The 23,371-nt window shown below is 36.3% G+C and overlaps 1 protein-coding gene across 2 annotated transcripts in view; it reads left to right on the forward strand.

Moving 5' to 3' along the window:
- Nucleotides 1-23,371, forward strand: part of stau2 (staufen double-stranded RNA binding protein 2) — a 115,941-nt gene that overhangs the window by 55,614 nt on the left and 36,956 nt on the right. For both annotated transcript variants that reach the window (XM_042752183.1, XM_042752184.1), the window contains exons 10-12: nt 3,355-3,486; nt 5,047-5,104; nt 12,975-13,264. In XM_042752183.1, the coding sequence (XP_042608117.1) occupies nt 3,355-3,486; nt 5,047-5,104; nt 12,975-13,264 (480 nt within the window). The remainder of the gene's footprint in view (nt 1-3,354; nt 3,487-5,046; nt 5,105-12,974; nt 13,265-23,371) is intronic.

The raw sequence follows: 23,371 nt of genomic DNA on the forward strand, positions 1-23,371 counted from the left end.
GTGAAGAAATACCAGCAGAATTGGTTCTAAATAACCTCGGATTTCCACATATGTTTAGAAATGCCTCCAACTTGGATCTGCATTTGTTCTCTAGTTTTAAATCAAAGAACAGAAAGAATCAAAGATCGGAACTTCAGTTGACTTGTGCTTGCTAGTTGAGCATTGTGTAGTATTAGTGAATTAGAGCAGAATAGCGTTGTAACAAGTAGAGTAAATTAGTGTGGTATAAAAGTATAGAGTGCCATAGATCAGAGTTAAATAGAACAGTATAGTTTGTAGTTGAGTAGAGTAATATGGAGTAGTGTGGTTTATTTGTATGGAATTGCATGGAGTAGAGTCGATAGGGTAGTATATAGCAGATGTAGTAGTATAGAATAGTGTTGAAATGGTAAAGTAAATAGGATAGAATAGATTTGTGTAGATTAGTACATAGATGAATGGAGTTGTGTAGACTAGATAGGATGGATTAAGTAGAGTAAACAGGATAGAGATGAGTTGTATGGAGTAGACTGGTGAAGAGCTATACAGAGTAGAGTATAGCTGTATAGAGTAAAGGCTTATAGAGTAGGATTGACTAGAGTTAACAGGATAGAGTAAATTTGTATAGTGCAGAGTAGGGTAGAGGTGTATAGAGTAAGTTTGAAAGTAATAGAGTAGGGTAGAATATATAGGATGGACTGAGTAGAGTAAATAGATTCAATTTATTTAGTAAATTTTTATAAATTTAAGTAAATTTCTATTGTTTAAAGTTGTACGTGATGTAGAGGTGTATAGAGTAGATTAAAGGTGTATAGAGTAAAGCTGAAGTAAAAGAGCACGGTAGAATGATAGAATGGATTGAGTAGAGTAAATAGAGTAGTGTTTTTGTTAATTTGTTCAAATTTAAGTAAATTTGTATAGTTTAGAGTTGTAAAGAGTGGTGTAGAGATGCATAGAGTAGGGTAGAGGTGATAGAGTAAGGATGAAGAAATAGAGTAGGGTATAGTAGATAGGATGGATTGAGTAGAGTAAATAAAATAAATTTATTTAGTAAATTTGTACAAATCAAAGTAAATTTGTATAGTGGAGAGTTGTATAGAGTGGTGTAGAGATGTCTAGAGTAGGGTAGCGGTATATAGAGTAAGGTTGAAGTAATAGGCTACGTTCACACTGCAGGCAAATGTGGTCCAAATCAGATTTTTTTGCTCACATGTGACTCAGATCTGTTTTTCTCATGACAGTGTGAACAGCTCAAACCACATGCAATCTGATACGATTCGTGTAGTACTAAATCCGATACAGGTCAGATGTTTTGCAATGCGACCACAGTCTGAACAGTCATTTCGGTATTCATGCAACTTTTACGTCACTCTGGATCAACGTTCGTCACGATTCTATGCTCATGGGAGTCACTTGAGCAAGAAAATCACACAAAGACATTAAAAACCCAAAACTATAAATATTACAAAGACAACCATATAAACAACAGATATGTCACAAAACTCATAAGTATTACAGTGACAACTCTATATACAAATGAAACATGAGGACTCGTACCACAAAAGTTTCAAAACTAGCTCTCTTCTGTCACATCCTTGTCTTTATTTCTCATATTGCGTGCACATGATTTCACTGGGTTCTGCAGCAGATCACACTATAAATAAACACACAAACCCTTACTTTATGTTCTCCATGTTTACTTCCGTATGACACGTTGCCAAGTCCATGGTTTTCCCATGGAATTGGGCTAAGTTTTTGCTGTTGCTGTGGGTTGTTTCTCAACTATGTGGTTTGAAGCAATCTTACTAACACAATATTTACCGGAATGCGATGGGGTAGTTTTGGACTAGTTTTGAGAAGCAGTTGGGTGGATTTTGAGGTGAAAACCTGGCAACCCTGTTCGTATTGTTCTACTGCGCATGCAGTTCAGATCAGAACCATGTTCTGTTCACACTGGAAATCTGATATTGGCCACATTTAAAACAAAAATGTGAACAGCTATACAAAAAATCAGATCTGAACAAAAATCGTAATTGAGCACTAGGGTTTGCAGTGGGAACGTATAGACGTAGTGTAGGGTAGAATAGATAGGATGGATTAAATAGAGTAGATTTATTTGGTAAATTTGTAAAGTTTAGAGTTATATAGAGTGATGTAGAGATGTATAGAATAGAGGAAGGTTGAATATAGAGTATGGTAGAACAGATGAGAGCAGATCAGAATAGTGGTGTGGAGTAGTACATAGTTGAATGGAGTTTTGTAGACTAGATATGATGAATAGAGTGTAGTAGAGTTGTGTGACGTAGAGTAGTTTAGAGCTCTATAGAAAAGATAGATAGAATAGATGAAAGCAGATCCGAGTTAAATAGAGTAGTATTGCATGAAGTAGTACTTAGTTGAATGGAGTTTTGTAGACTGGATAGGTTGAGTATGGTAGATTGGATACTATAAAGTAGATTTGTATAGAATAGTGTAGAGTTGTTTGTAGTGGAGTAGAATAGATGCAGAGTTAAATAAAATAGTCTGATGTAAGGTAGTACAGAGTTAATGGAGTTGTGTAAACTTGATAGGATAGGATGTATTGGGGTAGAGACAAAAGGATATTTTAGAGCTAAGTAAATTAGCATAAAGTGGAGTAAGTAGTTTAGAATAGAAGGAAGTGCAAAAAAGAGAGTTGACTATTGAAAAAATGTTATTTTCCTGCTGGGAGGGAAGCAGCAGCATGAATTATACACTGAACACTGCAGTAAATCAAATTTAAAAAAAAAAAAAATCATATTGAGTCTTATTCAAAATGATCTGTCAGAGGCTCATCCAGCTCTACCACACACGTAAACAAGTATCATGCAGCATTCAAGTAGGAGAAGTTTCTCTCCCCTGTCTCCTGTCCGATAATCCCTCGCTTTAAAGTGCTCCGTGCATCTCTGAGCATGCGGTAACACAGCCTCTAACTGATTCTCCATGCTCCTTTCACTGTCGCATTAGACTCTGCTTGTGTGTGTTTCTTTTGTGTTGCCCAGTCGCTTCTAAAATTTCCACATTGTTCGCTCTCTGGTCTGTGGGCATCAATACGTGTCTGTTTTCAGGCCCACACCATCTTTCCCCACCTGCTGCTTTGCTCCTAATAATAATGAAAAGATGGGTTTAGAGACAGTTTTTTGACAACAAAATGTTTTTATCTTTTATAATCAATTATTTGAGAGTGTAGTGCTACCGATTGGTTGTTGGTTGTGCTTTCCGCCAGATTCAGACTTTTCTTTCATTATTAAAGGTGGTTTACAGGCAACATAGGTCATTTTTACATTTTAGATACATTATTGTGCTTATTTTATTATCAATCCTGGTTTTGTACACTGAATGTGTCTCTGTTGACAGGTGAAAGTAGATACTGAGGTGACCACAGGAACTGGACCCAATAAAAAAGTGGCCAAGCGTAATGCAGCTGAGGCCATGCTGCTTCACCTGGGCTACAAGGCATCTACACCATTACAGAACACTCCGGAAAAGGTCTGTTTCAGTCAAGCTGCTTTGAAACTTTTAAGCTACAACTGCTAGTAATTATTATGGTACAACGAACATGTAATTGAAATGAGTCAAAGTAGTTGGTTACACTACAAGCTACTAAGCAATTAAAGCTATTAAAAACATTCTAGTAGGTTGCGTTTCACATACTTTCAAAATTAAAGATTTATCACAAAATCATGATACTATAAGATACATGATAAGTATCTTAGTGTTCGTAATTTGGGAATGCATTTTACACAATAATAATTAATAAAGCAAAAATGTCTATTAAGTATATTAAAATTATACAAGTACATATAAATACAAATTATATTTAAGTAAATAAATTATATATATATATATAATATAATATATATATATATATATATGTGTGTGTGTGTGTGTGTGTGTGTGTGTGTGTGTGTGTGTGTTTGTGTGTGTGTGTGTGTGTGTGTGTGTGTGTGTTTCATTATTATAGCTGTGATGACAACTATGACAACAATTAATTTGTTGTTTTTAAACAGGATATTTGAAACAGACCATCCCAAGTTTTTCAGGCTTTCTTTTTATTGTGTCATAAAAGTATGAGGTCATTTTGTAGTGCATCAACTTTTGATGGATTTTTTTTTTTTTTTTTTAATTTTTTTTTAACATTTTGGTAACATTTCTATTAGATGTCTCTCTCATTTAGCAAACTAATTGTCTCAGTAAAGTAAATAAATTAGATAAGAAACGTTCAACTAAATAAATAAAAATCAATAATTTAATTAAATATTTGTATTTAATAATTTATTTCACTAAAATATCACATCATCGGCTGAAAAAAAAATACAAAAAAATGTATTGGAATGACGATTATAGAAATTTGTTTTCTTTTCCTTTTTTTTTTTTTTTTATTATCAGGGGTCACCAGACTCGGTCCTGGAGGGCCAGTGTCCTTCAGAGTTTAGCTTCAACCCTAATTAAACACACCTGATCCATCTAATCAAGGTCTTACTTGGCATACTTGAAACTTCCAGGCAGTAGAGTTGAGGCAAGTTGGAGCTAAACTCTGCTGGACACCGGCCCTCCAAGATCAAGTTTGGTGACCCCTGTTTTAGATGAACCACCCAGGGAAAAAATGCTAAAATGTTTGAAACTTTACAGAAAAGTAAAATTTTTGAGGTTACTTTATAGCACACGGACATTTAATCCAGTGTTTTTCCATTTAGGTAACAATTCTGTTGTGTTTACTTTCTTTTAACGAGTTAATTATCTAATTTTGCCGCCACATTCAGTATGAATTGCTTAGCGAGGGTATTAATGAGAGAGTATGTGAATATATACGCTGCTTCCTGTTTCGGTGCACACAACCTTAATCTTTAAATCTCCCATCTACTTAGTCTTTGCAAGTTAGAGACGCTTATGTCGTGATGTCTCAATTTGGTAGCGATTCTCCCTTTCTAATGGAAACAAGGGAAAGCGACTTGTCTGACATGCATGAAAAGGGGTTTGCTAAACTGGCCCTCTTTTTCTCTCTCTCCATTTTTTCCCGCTCCTCTATTATCTTAACATTGGCCACAGATGGACAACAAAGGCTGGAATGGACAAAGGGCTGCTTTTCCCGAAACAACGACCAACAGTAAGTGTTTTTCTCTTCGTCTGTGTTCCCCAGTGTAGGTGATGCCGGGCCGTTTAATCTATCTGACTGATTAATAAGAAACCGAGTCGGCTCAATCACAAACTGGCTTCTATGGAGAGCCTGTGAATTCCTCCTATTCACGCAAGACTTATGTGCTTTCCCAGGGGGTCTGTGAGACCACAGTATTACACACTCACACACACATTAACCACCCAAACACTATTCCAGGGTACAACCGTGGTCTTCCAGATGGGTTTGCACACACACAAACATATCCATTTTCATGCCATGCTTTACTAGGAGTCCTGCGGATCTCTTTTAGACCCGAAGTTCCGAGAAATAAGGTCTCCATTAGGTCCTCAAATGATCCCACTGTGTCAAAGAACTTTTAATGGCTGCTCTTTTTAGCGCCTGTTTACATTTCCTACAAAATCACATAATGATGCAAGTCACTGAACTATGTTATAATGACCATGTTTTTTTTTAGTTATGGTTATGTACTACATAGCATAAAGATACCCAATTAGCCCAATAGCTTATACACTATGCATGCACTTACCTAAATGTAATAACCATTTTTAATGTAATTACATAAATGTTAAAAGTCATTTCGGTTCAGTTATTAAAAGAAAAATTTATTAAAATTATTATATAGATTTATGTATTCAAGGAAAAGTACACCCAAAATTTAAAATTTGTCAAAGATTTGTTAAAGAACTGATCTGTTGGCATATGAGCAATATCACACAAGTAGAAGTTCAATATTGCTGATTGCATTTATAAAACATTTCGATGGTGTGTAAAAACATAAATAACAATGAAGTGTCTTTTGTGCAGAACTACTTCCTTCCGCCATGGATTAAAATATCAGTTCGACAGTTTAACAGCTGAGCCCAAACCTTCCGTACTAATTCGAAAACATCACTTTAGAACTACAGTAGTAACGAAGGAATGTTGAGTTGCTTAATTGAAAGCTTATTGTATTGCTGTATTTAAAACTCACTGTATTATGTAGAGCAGAGTGTGAGATTTTGCCCTCAGCTAAAGCTATTTGCTTTGGAACAAATAATAGACTAATGAGACCAATGACTGCTTGTTAGATTTACCCAAAACAAATTATATCTCATGTTTAACCATTACAGAGACATCAGAGCCAGTGGTAAATTTCAGAAGATCTGGCCGAGGTGAGGCGGTTTTGGTGGGTTCATGAGCGCTGAATGGCTGCTGATGCCCTGGAGCTCACATCTTCGAAAACGTCAAAGCAAATTTTCAAATAGACGTGATCTTTATTAACAAACCGCATATCTGAGGTCTAAACTAAATTAAACATCTCTCTTCTGTGAGATGAGGTGGCGATGACCATGAGAAATACTGCAGGCGGAGTAATACAAACGGCGAAACGGTTCGAGTTCCGATATCACTTGAATATCGCACTCCTCTCAGCCAATCAGATTCAAGGACCAGAAAAAACTGTTGTATAATTAGCATTACATCACTCAAAAGTGGATCCTCTGCACCGAATGTGTGCTGTCAGAATGAGAGTAATCACAATAATCATCCAAAAAAAAGTAATTGTTTAGAATTAATTTAAACTTTTTATGCTTGCTGTGCATATTTCTCACCTGATTCAGATGAGGCGACTTATTTTTTACTGGAGAAAGCAATGTTGTGGATAGAGAAATCTATTGCCGGAAACAGTTTGAAGTTAAACCCATCTTAATGATAAATTGTGTTTCTTTCTGATGGCACCCATTCACTGCAGAGGATCCATTGGTGAGTAAGTCATCTAATGCTGAATTTCTCCAAATTTGTTCAGATGGAGAAACAAAGTCATCTACATTCTGGATGGCCTAATAATAACTGTTCTTTTCATCTATTATTATTTATTTGATTGTTTACTACATAGTAAGCAGTTCTATAAATATTTTTTTAACTGATGTTGTTAGTGTGCACTTGAAATAACTATTAACAATTGATTTTCGAATAAGGACCCAATTTCTCACAAGATTGGCCCATGATTCCCAGCTCTGATTTTGAGAGATGAGAAATGAGGTAACTGGCAACGTTCCTGCATAGCCTGCCTGCAAACAAACATAACATATCATTGTCTTTGTTTATGAACTTTACCAATATATTTTAACATCCTAAGTAATTCAAATCACTCTTATGCAATCACAAGCGGCTTTGATGTGGTTAGAAGTTGTGTAATGAATAGAAATCATTGCAGTCAATTCACACATATGATATTTGTAAATAAACTCATTTTAGACAGATGGAGAAAACAAACAGAATTAAGACATACACAGAGTGTCTGTCAATTGAGCATCTCTGTAAACAGCTTTGTGATTATAATGGCAGTGATCTAGTTTTGGTTTGCGTCAGTCTTGACAGACTGAGTTGTAGTTGTTGTTGTGAACTTGTGGACATTATTACACCCCTGGCCTCTGGCATTATTGGGTCCTGATTCAATTTTTCCAGACCAGTCTTTTTCTCTGCTGTGGAAATATGCAGATCTGGCACTACTTGACACTTGAATTTAGGATTATATGAAATTGCATGATTAAAAAAAAACAATTTAAATCATTGTCAAATGCTAACACAGCCCTAACAGTAATGAAGGTTGCTGAAATGGTAAAGCAGAGTGATATGACCAGCATCCTCGTGTAAACAACTTCAGTGAATTTTCAATGTTGGAGCATATTTGACCCAACTGTGTAGTGACATTCCTGGAACTTGCACACATGCTGACGAAAGCCCTTGGCTGATGGAAAAACCTTTAGTATAGTGCTTGCGGCCAGATTTCTTACAATTCTACAGTTAATTCAGCTTGAACCACTTAACATACTGTAACAAACTACATTCAAACATTTTGTAAATCATTTAATGAGGTCATTTTTATGTGACCCATTTAGGTAGCCTCAAAATGATTTTATTTGGTCCCCTGGCAGGATTAATTCTTCCAGTTGTATATATTCAATGAATTAAAAGATGTAGGTACTATGTAGCTAACAAGCTATTAGCTATCAATAGCACATGTTAGCATGCTAAATGCTAAGCATATAAACCCTTCTCGAGCAAAGCAGTAATAACTTGTGCTGTACAGGTCCACAGCATAAGCCAATGCTCCACTTTTCTCCACAATGGTAACTCACTGTAATTTAAATGCTTCTTATCATTCCAACATAACTGAACATCATGCCAACATAACATTAAACACTATCAGTCTCTGCTTTTCTCATATTGCTCAAAAACACATACAGTAACACTTAATTTCATAATTTGTTGCTCTCCTCATTAAGTTCCAAGTAAAGCATCATGGGAACTACAGTTTCAGCAAAAACAATTTTCAAGTGCTTGATTACTTGGTTAAAATTCACCCTAAAATAACTGAATCTAGTAGAATGGATGTTTTTGTTTAAATACATTAATCGAAACCAAAGAAATCAAGTTAAAAGGAACAACTTCTGGGCAACCAAAAACTTAAATTCAATAATTGAATTAACCACCCACATAACTTTCCAAATCTATAATACCCCTTTAAAGGGATAGTTCACCCAAAAATGAAAATTCTGTCATTAATTACTCACCCTCATGTCGTTCCAAATCTGTAAGACCTTCCTTCATCTTCTGAACACAAATTAAGATATTTTTGAAGAAATCCGACAGCTTTCTGACCCTCCATAGACAGCAAGGGTACTACCATGGTCAATGCACAGAAAGGTACCAAGAACATTGACAAAACAGTCCATGTGACATCAGTGGTTGCATCTTTTGCAAATTTGCATTTTTGGGTGAACTATCCCTTGAATCTTCTGTGTTTTGTTGACATCTGTTTCAGTGCTGAATCGGTCAATATACATACTATATAAATATACATATAAATAATTATATACACCACCAAAATTTTATACAACACAAAAATATATATATATATACACATACAGTGGCCTCCATAATTATTGGAACAGTAAAGACAAAATCATGATTAAAAGATGAATATGAGACAAAACTACAGAATGTCACATTTTATTATTGGGTGATTCAACACAAAGATGTTTTACCAGCTAAGAAGGTCAGCACTTTTAGAGTTTCATCTCCCTATCTGATGTGAGCATAAGTATTGGAACAGTTGCCTTACAGGTCTTTCTAAGTGTTCAGCTGTGTCCTGTTGCATTAATTCTTCATATATTAAAAGCAGGGAATGTGTCTTATAAGTTATATCCATTGCTTCTGCTTTCTAAGTCTTGCATTTGATGATGACACACAAAAACCAGGATGAAGACGAGGAAGCCAACTCTGAAAGAAAAGCATGCAATTTGGATGCTAAAAGAAAAGAGGAAGTCAATTAGAACTATAGGAAAAACAAGGGCATGGAGACATCAAGAGTTTGGAAACTACCGGCGACATCAGCAACCAACGACGACCTGATCAGCTGAGAAAAACAACAGAAGTTGATGACAGACAAATCATAAAAGCTGTGAAAATGAACCCTAAAATACATGTCTGTAAAATCACCAACAACCTCCAGAAAGCTGGGGTGATGCTCTGTCAATCTACAGTCCGCAGGAGAATTTGACACAGAATTACAGAAGCTACACAGCAATATACAAACCTCTGATCAGCACCAAAAATAGAAAGGCAAGATTCTTCACAAATGTAAGCCAGTAGAGTTTTAGAACTGAGTTGAGGGGCCGATGAGACAAAGATTAACCTTTATCTAAGTGATTGGAAAGCAAAAGTGTGGAGAAAAAGGGGACTGCAAATGATCCTAAGCATACAACCTCATCTGTAAAGCTTGGTGGAGGTGGTGTCATGGCATGGGCATGCATGGCTGTCTCTAGAACAGGACCTCTTAATTTGAATGATGACTTAATATATGATGGCAGTAGCAGAATGAATTTGGATGTGAACAAAATCATCTTGGCTACCAATATTCAAGAAAATGCCACCAAACTCATTAGAAAGCACTTTATATTGGATCAGAATTCAGAACAATGACCCAAAACACCCTGCCAGTTCAGTCAAGGACTTTATCAGGGCAAAGGAATGTAAAATCTTAGATTGCCCAGATCAATCTCCAGATTTAAATCCGATTGAACATTAATTTCACCAGCTGAAGAGGAGACTAAAGACAGAAACTCCCCAAAACAAGCAACAGTTTGAATTGGCTGCATTAAAGGCTGAGGAAAAGCATTTCAAAGCATAAGACCAAGAGTCTGGTGATGTCTATGGGTTGCAGACTCACTGCTCTGATTGCATGAAAGGGATCTGAAACTAAATATTAGCTTTTAATCTTTTACTTCTGCCTTTAATTCAGCTGTTCCAATATTTATGCTCACATCAAATAGTGGGATGAACTGTAAAAGTGCTGTCCTTTTTATTTGGTAAAACATGTATTTAGACACTTTTCAATGCTGCACCAATGCAGCATAAATTTCTCATGTTAAAACACAATTATCCATCTTTCTCTTCATCTGTCTGTTTTTCTCTTGGCCTTTGCTCTGTTTTGGAGAGGATCCATTCTCCAGCTCAGCTTTATCGTGCTGGTGTTGTTCGACTCAATCTATCTCCTAATTGACTTCACAAACTTTCTCAACCGTAGAGTCTTTAATGTCAGAATAATGCTGGTTTATTTACGGTTTCTGAGATCTGCCAGGGAGAGAATCAACGTCTCCAAGGGGTGTAAACTCAATTCAGAGCAGATGTACATGTCAGTGACCTGCGAACTAAGTTTTTCCTTTCCACCCTTGTGAACACAGACCAGGTTCTCCAAAGCAGATTTATGGTACCTTGTCCATCGCTGCTAAGTGTGCAGATTTATATCAGCTGCGTTTTGACTATGCAAGAGCTATGATTTTAATCCTTAGCTCTGCATTCTTGGGTGTTTCTTGGGTCAATGTTATATTTTTTGATTATATTCACCACATTACAAATTATGTGTTTCACATTCTCACTAGTTATCCATTGTGTTCTAAGGTAGAAATGATGGAAATGGAACGGTCAATGTTATATTTTTTGATTATATTCACCACATTACAAATTATGTGTTTAATTGTGTTCTAAGGTAGAAATGATGGAAATGGAAATTGCATTCTAAAAAAAATTGGAATAAGATGGCTGGATAATTTCTTAGATAAGATGTTATATATCCCAGTGCATTGCAAAAAAGTGGAAATGTGTTTGTTTTAATAAAAATCAACTTCAAAGACTTAAAAGTGCCTGAAGCACCCTCATACCTTATTGCTTAAATGTCTTCAAAGTGACATATAGAGCTAAATGCCCAGGATTGGATCCCTCTCAAGAGTGTAATGGGACAAAATGAGCAAGAATTGAACACTGAGTCACGTCCAGCACAACCATATGGTCTCAGGGCTCATGCAACATGCTGTATTGAAAGTAACAAGACAATGTGTCAGGCATTATTAATCAATTTCCTGCACTGGTATCCTGCAGGTTTGAGCTTTAATCCCATGATGCATTCTTCTGAATGTACAATCCCATGGAGATACATGGCATATGTGTTAGAATTTGTGTGTGGAGTAATAAACAGATGAAGGAAATGAGGCGAGAGGGATGGATTAAGGGACGTATGGGAGGTCTCAGCATTGCGTTATGTCCCAGAAAAGCAACACATCTTCTTAATTGAGGTTTTTTATTCCCACATGGTGTTAGGAGAAGTCCAAAAAAACATAAGATCTTCATCTTAGATAAGCATTTCAGCAGCTTTTCGTCAGCCATAAATAGTGGCCATAATTTATTTCTCTGTGTTTTTGAGTGTGCGTGTGAGAAAGAGTCTGTTTGTGTGTTAAAAAGGGAAGAAGTAGAGCAGAATTCCACGAGAACTGAATGTGTGAGTAAGACAGCGCTTTGCTCGTGTGTGTACGAATATGTCAGTGTGTTAGTGTTTAGTGTCTTGGAGCATTGCTTCATCGTGTTGATTTACATTTGGGCCTTGTGTGTTATCTGTTTTAAATCACAGCTTGGGCCATGAGCTGGCTAATCTCCAGCCCACCATTCTCAAATTCAGCCCATTATACTGGGTGGAACCTGTTGGAACGGGGAAAGAGATAGAAAAGGGAAAAAAGAAAGAGAAATGAGGGTGCCGATGGGGTGGTGGTATTGTTTTTTCTTAGCGTATATGTGCTTTTTGTCATAATTCCCAAATTGATGTCATTCTGGCTCATACCTCTCGTTCTATACCATGTTAAGTATGCGTTTTTCTCTGGATGCTGATTTGTGTAATGCAGAATGCAAGTTGTCATGTGAGATTTTCAAAATGCAATGTCGGTTGCCTTCTTTGCCAGTCAGCCTTGTTGAAATGGATCACAGGAACTCCGAACTGCTGGTTTTCATTTACATTCTCTCTCCGTGAATTAAAGGGTTGCGTCAACGGCACACTGCAGCGTTTGGAGGAACTGCCTATTTACATTTCTCACAATTTTCTGGGATAATATTTACCAGTTTTATGGCCCGAATGCTAAGTTGTTGCTTGTTCTGGGTTGTGGAGAACAGCCGGCTGCTTTTGGAAACTTCATTCAGGACAGCAAACACAAACAGGAAGCAGAATCTGTGCACAGATTAGGACGTTCGCTGCAGCTGCTCTTGTTATCACTCTGTACTGGCTTCTGTGAAGAAGAATTTGGCTTTTTGTCCGTGTCTGTCAACTTGAAAGTCATTTATAATTCTGTAATCTACATGACTAAATTTACTTTTAACAGATGTTTAAAATACACACACTTTCTCTTTTCATTTATTAATTTAGTTTTATTTTATTATTTTATCCTTTTAATTTCATGACATTTTCAATATTAAGTATAGAAATGTGCCCACAGCTGAGCAATGACCGTGTGTTTTTTCCATCCCTATATAGCACAAAAAGGAATTCTTCACCTCTCCCCAGATGTGTATCAAGAAATGGAAGCGAGCCGGAATAAGGGAGTCCCTGGCGCCCCTGGAAACTACATTGGCCAAGGGTCCACGGGGCCATTCTACACCCCGTCGGTGGGCAACACTGCAACCATCGCAAGAGAGCTGCTGTTGAGCGGGACATCGCCCACCGCTGAGGCCCTGATCCTGAAGGGAAAAGCACCTGCTTTGGCCTGTGGCTCCATCCAGCCTTCCCAGCAGCTGGAGTACTTAGCCCACATCCAAGGCTTCCAGGTATGGAATAAATGAAGTGATTTTACAGATATTTTTATCTCTCACGCTCACTCTCCACTGTTAGTTCTACCCAGAGAACCAGACCTCAAAATTTCATAACTAAAATTGATCTGCTTGGCTTGCACTGTTCTTCCATCTGGACGAGACCGCGGAAATGTGGAAGTTCCTGCTTCTGTCATTGATGTTATTACAAGCCAGAGAAGTCATTTCTCACAGTTACATTTCCCTTTTTCCTGTCTGTGTACCATTGCAGACAAAGGATAGCAGCCTGTCTTTAGCTGATTCTTCTTCCACTGCTCTGTTTGTCCAATGGGCTGCATTATAATTATTATAATTGTTATATGTGACCCTGGACCACAAAAGAAGTCTTAAGTTGCACGGGTATATTTGTAATAATAGCCAAAAATACATTGTATGGGTCAAAATGATTGATTCTTCGTTTATGCCAAAAATCATTAGGATATTAAGTAAAGATCATGTTCCATGAAGATATTTTGTAAATTTCCAACCATAAATATATCAAAACTTCATTTTTGATAAGTAATATGCATTGCTAAAAACTTAATTTGGACAACTTTAAAGGTGATTTTCTCAATATTTCGATTTTTTTTTTGGACCCTATGATTCCAGATTTTCAAATAGTTGCATCTCGGCCAAATATTGTCATATCAATAACAAACCATACATCAATGGAAAGCTTATTTATTCAGCTTTCAGATGATGTATAAATCGCAATTTTGAAAAACTGACCCTTACGACTGGTTTTGTGGTCCGGGGTCACATATTATAATAATTATTATAATTAACTGCAAATTATAATTGTTGATTTTTTTTTTTGTTAGTCTGTTTTTATTTGTGTATCATCTGCACCATACACGCATTCTGCTAAGCAATAAGATTGGCACACCTACCCATCTAAACAATAAGATTGGCCTGCCGTCCCATTGTTAGAATGTTTTAGCACTATATTATTTTTTTTATAATCCACACAAAAAAAGAAAAAATACACAAAAAAACAAAAAATACACTACACTTCAAGAAAATAAATTTCCATAATATTTAACCATCTTAGTTTGACCAAGGCTGCATTTATTTAATTAAAAATACAAAAAAGTAATATTATAAAATATTATTTTTACATTTAAATTTTTTTTTTTTTTTTTTTGTATTTCAAAGCTTTTTGTCACATGATCCTTCAGAAATCATTCTGATATGCTGAGTTGGTGCTCAAGAAACATTTCTTATTATAATTAATATTGAAAACAGTTAATTTTATTGTGGAAACCGTGATACATTTTTTCAGGATTCTTTAAAATAAAAACCATTATATATAAAACCAGTTTGAAACATTATAGTTGTCTAAAGTGTTTCACTTTTGATACATTTTTTGCATCATTTGCATCATTTTTTTAATGTATACAGAATATAACAATAAAAGTGTGTGTGTTTGTATGGTATTTAGTATTCTTTATAAATTGTATTTATGTGTTATACAAAATATAAAATACAGAATATAACAATAAAAGTGTGTGTGTTTGTATGGTATTTAGTATGCGTTAGTAATGGAATTTATACACTAAAGTTATAGAATTTAAAGTGGCTTTTTATTAAATTGCTGCTAAAACATTGTAAATGGAAACAGGAGTCAAACTAAATGAATACTGTAATTGGCACTTTGATTAGTTGATTATTATTAATAATCTCTGCTTAGTTGTACCTTCCCTGATCCCCAGTGTGTGTGTCCTCAATCTCTACTACCGTTTAAAGAAAACCAAGCCAGTGACCGAAAAGCACAGACCAGTGCCTCACCCTGAGCTAGCCCACTTAATTTAGCAGCAGGTGCTTTTCATATTGGACAGTAAAAACATTTTATCTTAACCTGCTGAGGTTGCCTTTGAAAAAGCCTTTGTTTTTGCTCAGAGCTTTCCTGTAGTCTGAAACCCGATGAAGAAGAGTGAGGAAAACAGCAGGTTTCACTTAAAGGGCCAGCTGTGAGGGATGAGCCGACCTGCCTGTGTGAATCACTCCACGTTCAAACCCCTTTCCCCCTCGAATACCCTGATAAGAATCCCGCCTGGCTCGATCCCCCCATTCCTTGGTGTCTTCTATCAGGAGGATTTGAGTGTATAATGGAGGAAGGCAGGAAGTACGTGTTTTATTGAGACGATGCGCTGAGTGATGTGGGTTGGTAATGAAAACCTGAATGTACCAAAAGCAAAACAAAACCGCTGAGCTGCTTATTTAGCGCTGAAACGCAGATTCCAGACTTTCATATGTTTGTTGGCAGATGCTCTTGTGCAAAATAGTGTGCAATTATTGGCAAACACCTTACTGTTTCTAATCAGAGCAGCAGACATGCTATCCACAGTGCCAAAGGACATGTTTAAATCAGACCAGGTTTGTAATTCAATTTGGACCTGACAGAGTTGTTATGAAAGCCCCTATGAGGCCCTTTTCGTTGGCATTGGAGCAACAGAAACACCTGAAATGGTTTGGGAAAGCCACAACAAGAACCGATGTTCAATCAGTTTCCTAAAGCAGTTGTTCTACACTACAGATGTGGTACTCATTGTCGTGTGGTTATTCATGCGTCTGTTTCCTCTAAATCCTGATTCTAATCTCGAGAAGTTAATAGATGCCTTGTAAAAATAAAGACCTAGCACGGGCTGTATTTGGCATTGACTTTCAGTTGAGATTGGTTCATTCAGGTCTTTCGCTCTTGTTGGGCCCCAACTAGACACATGGGGCCTCTGAGAGGAAAGAGATTTCATTGATGGAATTTGGCCAGAGGTTGAAAATTAGATAGGGCATCAGTATATTGGCATTTTGGAAGCCGTGCTGGTGCAGAGAGGGTTGGAGAAAATAGTTTGTTTGCTGTTAATTTCCCTGTTGTCTCAGGCCACATGTGATGGAAGTAGGGCAGAAATAATTTGAGTCGTTTGAGTAATGCATAACATATGCTCGCTCTTTCTCGTTCTCTTTATCTTTGTGGTACGAGTAAAATGCTGTTATTTTTTGTAGTTGAGCTTCACATTTTGCCTGAGTTTGTGCCCACACTTACCTTTTAAGTGGGCTCTTAGGTAGTCCGTTGTCTTCAGTCATGCAGAGATGTTCATGATCATTGGAAAAATAGTCCTAAATAGCATCAGATTAGGTTTCTTTGGCATGTAACGATAGCTGAATCCCATTTTGTGCTACATAAAAATTGCCAGACTTTGATTTTTAGCATAAAGTTTCTTCCTGCTTATTCTGTACCAATTTTTATTGGGATAATTTGTGGTCCTGCTTATTCCAGCCAAGAATCACTCATTTAGACAGGAAAAGGCCATTTAACTAACATTTGAAGGACTCATTATGTTTAACCTTGTAAATAACTGTGTACTCCGACTCCCAGATGTTGCATAAAACCTGCTATGCATGGCTTGTTTGAGGAACAGACCTAAATTTAAGTCGTTATTCGCTCATAATCTTCCCCTTCAGTTAGCTGTAGGTGGTTGAGTAACTGACTTGAACTTGAGATCAAGATGTATAAAATGTGAGAACAAATCATTCCAATTTCTTGAATGGGATCAGTTGATTCATTGAAAAATCCAAGAACAATTTATTTATTTATTTAATGTTTATTTGACAGGGACAAACGCATAGAACATTGCTTTATAAAATACAATTCATTCATTTGAGGGATATAAGCATTTTTCATTAACTACAAACCAACGTTTGGTCTCAAACTATCTAGCCACTACTGAGTGAGAACTGAATTTAGGCAACAATTGAAACCCTGTTACCCATTTTGGAATAGATTATTTATTTATACATTCATTTTTGTCTGTAAAAAAAAAAAAAAAAAAAACTTTTAGAAAAAAATACTTAAAGTATTTTTTTTGTATTTTTTTTCTAAAGCTTATTTTATTTTATTTGAAAATAAATCACAAAAATCTGAATTTCAACATTTATTTTGACATGTCCCAGTAACAAAAGAAAGTTAAGCACCTCTTCACACTTGTCAAAAACAAACAAAACGAATGAAAAGATCCAATGCTTTAAGCTTGAAAGCGTGTTCACCTTTCATTTCATGGAAAAGAACAGCCTGCACATTCTTCAGAATTTCTTCTTTTATGTTCCACATAAGAAAGAAAGCCATATGGGTTTAATGATGACAGATGACTGAATTTCTGGGTGAACTGATGCTTTTTGTAAAGTGCATAGCCGAAGCCACATTAAAACACAGAACAAAGGTTTTCCTCTTGACTTATCTGACATCTGACAGATTGTTTAGTAACCTTCAGTGATCTGGTTAAACTCTTGAGCCTCTCTTGGTCAGCTGGGTGACTTGTTTGGCACAAGTAGCATCAGCTTTAGATGAACCCAGAGATGGATCTTTCCCCAAATCCCCCTTTGGTCAAGCAACCGGAGCCCTGCCAGCTAACGTTCACTCCCCAGGCTGGGGACACAGAGATTCAGAGAGGACGAAAGGGAGAGGAGAGGTGGAGCAGTGAAGCCAATCTCTGTGGGAACGTTGCTCTTCGTCGCATGTCAGGTGCACATCATAAAGGGCCTTTTGTGCTGAGCCTGTGAGCTGCAAAGCAGTCTGGGAGAGCGGAGAGCAGTAGGTAGAGCTCATGTAAGGGATGAGTCCTGAGCATTTTATGAACCCCATTCATTCTATCACTTCATATGAGACTGAGTGAAACATACTGTACCATAGTCTTCCACCCTGCTTATATACTTCAGAGCTTATGACCTTCTCGATGTAAATAATATGAATTATGGTTTCAACTTTTAAATTTTGCTGTGTTGACCAAAGTTACTGTAGGAAAAAATGTCCAAACTCTCTCTCTCTCTCTCTCTCTCTCTCTCTCTCTCTCTCTCTCTCTCTCTCTCTCTCTCTATAATTGCATGATATATATATATATATATATATATAATTATATATAATATATATATATATATATATATATATATATAATCTTGGAATTGCTCAGTACATTTAGACAGTTCCCACTTTCAGTAATAAGATTGTTTTTTTTTTGTTTTTGTTTTACATTTTAATGTTGTATGTAAAAATAAATAGACAATAACACTTATTGTATAATTTTTAGCTGGCAATCAAGATTTTTGGAATGTTTTGTTTTTAAGTTTTAGACCATGTACTCTGAGACACTCACCTTATCCCTCTTTTTTTCATTCCCGTTTCAGTTTTCCCTCTGCCTTTATTTAATTGTACTCTTTCTGTTTCCTCCCACCCTCTGAGCCCCTCTGCTCACTGTCCGTCTGTTTTTCTTTCTGTTTGTCTGTCTCTTACTTGGTTTCTAACCTTGGCTAGAAATACCAGCATACCTAGATTCAGATCACAGGCTCTCAGTTATTTCTTCAAATAACGCTCATTGATGTTTTCTGACCTTCGAGTGAATTGCGGCTGCGTTTTGAGATGAATGGAGACGAGCTGATAAAAGAACTTGTGCTTGGATTTCTCATCCTGCCAGCGCTGGGCACATATGCATCTCTCTGTGAGGTGCTGCTTTGATCACGGGCGGCAGCATTCAGCATCTGTATGCCAACTGCTCTGCAGTCATGCCATAAATCACTTCATAAATCGCTTAATATGCAGGTGATGGAAGTGTCCGTAATGCATCCATTTAATTTTTTGTCAATTTTATAAAATTTTTTATATAGTAATTTTTTATTAATGTACAAAGCAAAAAATACAGTGCCTTGCAAAAAGTTTGCATACCCCTGTTGTTTCAAACACTTTAAATTACTTTTTACAAAGTCTACACTTCAAAATAATTACAAAGCAGACAAGAAGTTTGACAACTTGGCAAATTTATTAAAAAGGAAATTTGCAGCCTCAAGTACTTTGCATAAATATTCATACCCTTAACTCAGTACTTAGTTTAAACACCTTTACAGCCTCAAGTCTTTTTTGGTATGATGTGGCAAACTTTGCACATCTGCATAAAAATCAAGCACATTTCATCTCTGCTAGATATTTCACAGTCTATTGTATGAAAAGTGGAAGCATTTAGGAGCAGCAGCAACTAAGCCATGAAGCGGAAGACCACAAAGTCATGGAGTGAGGTCACAGAGTTCTGAAGCTAATAGTCTCCAATGCTTTGCTGATTCCATAGCTAAAGAGTTATAAACTTGGGTGTAAAGCATGCTGCCACTGGAGCAGTGGGAACCTGTTCTGTGGAGTAATGAATCACGCTTCTCTGTTTGGCAGTCTGATGGGCGAGACTAGGTTTGGTGGATGTCAGAAGAACATTACCTGCCTGACTGCACTGTGCCAACTTTACAGTTTGGTGGAGGAGGGATAATGGTATATAGGCTGTTTTTCGCGGGTTGGGTTACGCCCCTTACTTCCCGTGAGGGGAAGTCTTAATGCTTCAGCATACCAAGAAATTCTGAACAATCGTTTGCTACCAAGTTTGTGGGAGCATGGTGCATGAAGACATTGGTTGGATGAGTTTGTTGTGGAAGAACTTGACTGGCCCATATACTGGTTGGGCAAAAACTCCAAAACTCAGTTCCTTTTGATGTAATGGTCCCAATACTTTTGTGCATTATCAGTGCGTTTATCTGCCATAACATGGTAATGTTAATGGTCAGAATTTTAATATCTCTAATACTCTCTCAGTAATTACAAAGCTAAGCCCATACCTGAAGTTATACATGAAAAACTGAAAGTGAAAAAGTGACATGAAAGTGACGTGACATACAGCCAAGTATGGTGACCCATACTCAGAATTTGTGCTCTGCATTTAACCCATCCGAAAGTGCACACACACACAGCAGTGAACCCACACCCAGAGCAGTGGGCAGCCATTTATGCTGCGGCGCCCGGGGAGCAGTTGGGGGTTCGGTGCCTTGCTCAAGGGCACCTCAGTCGTGGTATTGCCGGCCCTGAGACTTGAACCCACAACCTTAGGGTTAGGAGTCAAACTCTCTAACCATTAGGTCGCAACTTCCCCCCAAAAAACAAAGCATTGAAGCCAGTATTATGACTGACATTCATATGCTTTGATCACACTTTAATTTCCATGCTGCCCACCTGCAGCATCTCTAAAACCTGTAACCCACCATCTTAAAATCAATGTCAAAATAAACCATCATTAAAATCAGCATTAACATAACAATCATCAGGCGGATTGATGTAGGCTTTTGAAGGTGACTCGATCCTTTTATGGTGAACAATATGATTCTGAAGACATTTTTGGCACTGGTATGCCTTAGACTTACAATCCCACCCAAAAATCGCTGAATAATTTTTTGGATGACTTATAAGACAATTAAAGTTATATTTATGTTATAACTGTAAAATCCGGCATGTATCAAATTTGTTGATGTGCAGTGTCTGCTTTAGTGGTAAAGGGAGCCATATTTGGTTAGGAAAAGTGAAGCTTTATCTAACTGGCTTCCGACGCTATAGATGGGCTTTAAATATATTTGCTAAATTATTTGCCTACACTCTTAAAAATAAAGATTCTTTATCGGCGTCTGTAGTTCCTTTTAACATCCATAAAAACATTTAAAATGCACAAAAGTTTCTTTATACTGGATGAATGTTCTTTAGGCTGGTTCTTTAAAGAACTATTCACTGCCAGGTTCTTACGGTGGCCCAGTAGTGCACAACACAATGAAATCTGCACAACACAAAGAAATTAGCACAACACAGCGGAAACAAGCCACAACGCAACAAAATTAGCTGCAACACAACGGAAACAAACTGCAACACAACAGAAACAAGCTGCAACACAACAGAAACAAACCACAAAACAATGAAATTAGCACAACACAAAGGAATCAAGCTGCAACACAACTAAATTAGCACAACACAATGGAAACAAGTCGCAGCACAACTAAATTAGCACAACACAACAGAAACAAGCCACAACACAACAAAATTAGCACAACACAACAAAAACAAGCCACAACACAAGGAAATTAGCACAACACAACTAAATTAGTCCTATGCGTTGTGTTGTGGCGATTTCGATGTTATGGGGATTTCATTGTGTTGTGCACTACTGGGTCACCATAGGTTCTTCATGGCATTGCTGCAAAAATTCATTTTTAAAACCTTTGTTTTTAGGAGTGTAGTTATTTATTTTTAGACATTTCCCTCCTTTTCCACGTAGAAATGTTCAGCCCGATGTCCAGGAGAGCAATAAATGCACATGCTGAAGCTAGACATATCATAAACAGAGACATGTTATGACTCGAACTGCTGGTTTAGCGCATATGTAGCTGCAATATGATGTTATCAGATGTACTCATGTGTTAAATCCTCCAGCAATATCATCCTGATAAGAATCACTGGTCCGTGTGCTTAAGTCAAAGGCAAGATGTTGCTCGTTTTGTTTTAATTTTCTTCCTTGCCATGTAGCAAATCCCACTTTAATGAAAATAAAAACTATCAGATGATGTATGTTTTGAACATCTGTGCCAAAAGATCTGCCTTGTGATGCAGTTTATTCTTTTTTGTTTTCTTACCCCCCGTACTCTGCTGTGTTGTCTGTGTAAAAAGCACTTCAAATAGCACTGGCAAAGTCCTACGCTTGATTTGGCTCCTTTTCCATTGCACATCTCCGTCTTATACACAGTCGACATCAAACGCATCAAAGAACGGGACAGTTTGTTTCTGTCCCTCTTGCCCTTTCCCTGTTCCTGGAGTTGGTGTTTATGTTGGGATTTTCATTAGCAAACACATGCTAGACGTGCTAATCCCTTATGGTCTGATTTTGCCTCGTTCTGATGGGGCCCAGCTGTATCGCTGTGGTGTATTTGTGCGAGGAGCGAACTTTGAAAACAAAGTTTGTCAGGGAGATGAATCTTAAGGCTGACAGGAAGCTGGCACTGATCTGGGTGTCTTAAGCTTGATGGTGGCCCACAGTTATTTGCTCAAAGTGACAATACTCCACCATAATTAAATGCATTAGGAAAAGTTTTAAATCAAACCCAGCATTGCGAACGGATACACATTCAGTGGTATGTTTGCAATACAGCTCAAACACATGAGATTAAGCTAAATGAATTTCATTTGGCCCAGGTGTAGTGTGTTTTATATATATATATATTTATTTATTTATTTATATATATATATATATATATATATATATATATATATATATATATATATATATATTATATATATATATATATATTTATATATATATATATAGAATTCTATAAGTATATATATATATATATATTTATATATATATATATATATATCGATACATATATATCTTAAAACTAATAAATATAGTATTTAAATAATTAGAATAATAATGTAATATGATAAATATAATAATTTTACAGTATTTAAAACTAATAAATATAGTATTTAAATAATTAGAATAATACTCCATAGAATTGGATTAATTTATATAATTTTATTTTATTATTAATAATTTTATATTAAGTAATTTTTGTCATGCAAAATACATAATTATATATAACTAATAATACATACCTATTTTAGATTTTGTTTTCCAATCTTAAGAAGATATTTTTAAAGTAAATTTTTATATTATCCATTTTAATATTTCTTTTTTTATGTATAATATTTTATAAAATAGGGCTGTTAATTGGTTAAAAACTGTAATCAAAACAGTTACCGTATATGATGATTGGTTAATTAACATAAATGCACTTAATTGCATTTTTCAATGTTTGAGAAGAAAAATGAAACAATTGAAAATAATAATTTTTTATACATTTTAATGTGATACATTCATGTTATTTTTACTTGACAAATTAAAGTTTTGAAACAACATTCCTATAATAACATGAAGAACATAATCTGTTTGTGCAGAATATAATAGAAGTATTAACCAAGTCAGTGGAGGCATTTATTTCTTCTCTTCACCAGACACAAGATGTTTGTATATGTCAGAGTTCCTGTTTCCTGGAGCTGTAAACGCCAATCACACATTGTGCTTCTTGCAAACCGTGTTGTTAACATTGTCTTTAAAACACACTTCACAGCGGAATGCCCTGTGGATCTGGCCCATCAGACCACTTGAAGACTGAACATAAACACACATCCATGGAGTGAGATTCCTTCAGTCTGCTGTTGCACTCATTCATCTTCTCTTCAGGATT

The sequence above is a fragment of the Cyprinus carpio genome, chromosome B24, assembly GCF_018340385.1.
Source record: "Cyprinus carpio isolate SPL01 chromosome B24, ASM1834038v1, whole genome shotgun sequence".
NCBI classification, from domain to species: domain Eukaryota; kingdom Metazoa; phylum Chordata; class Actinopteri; order Cypriniformes; family Cyprinidae; genus Cyprinus; species Cyprinus carpio.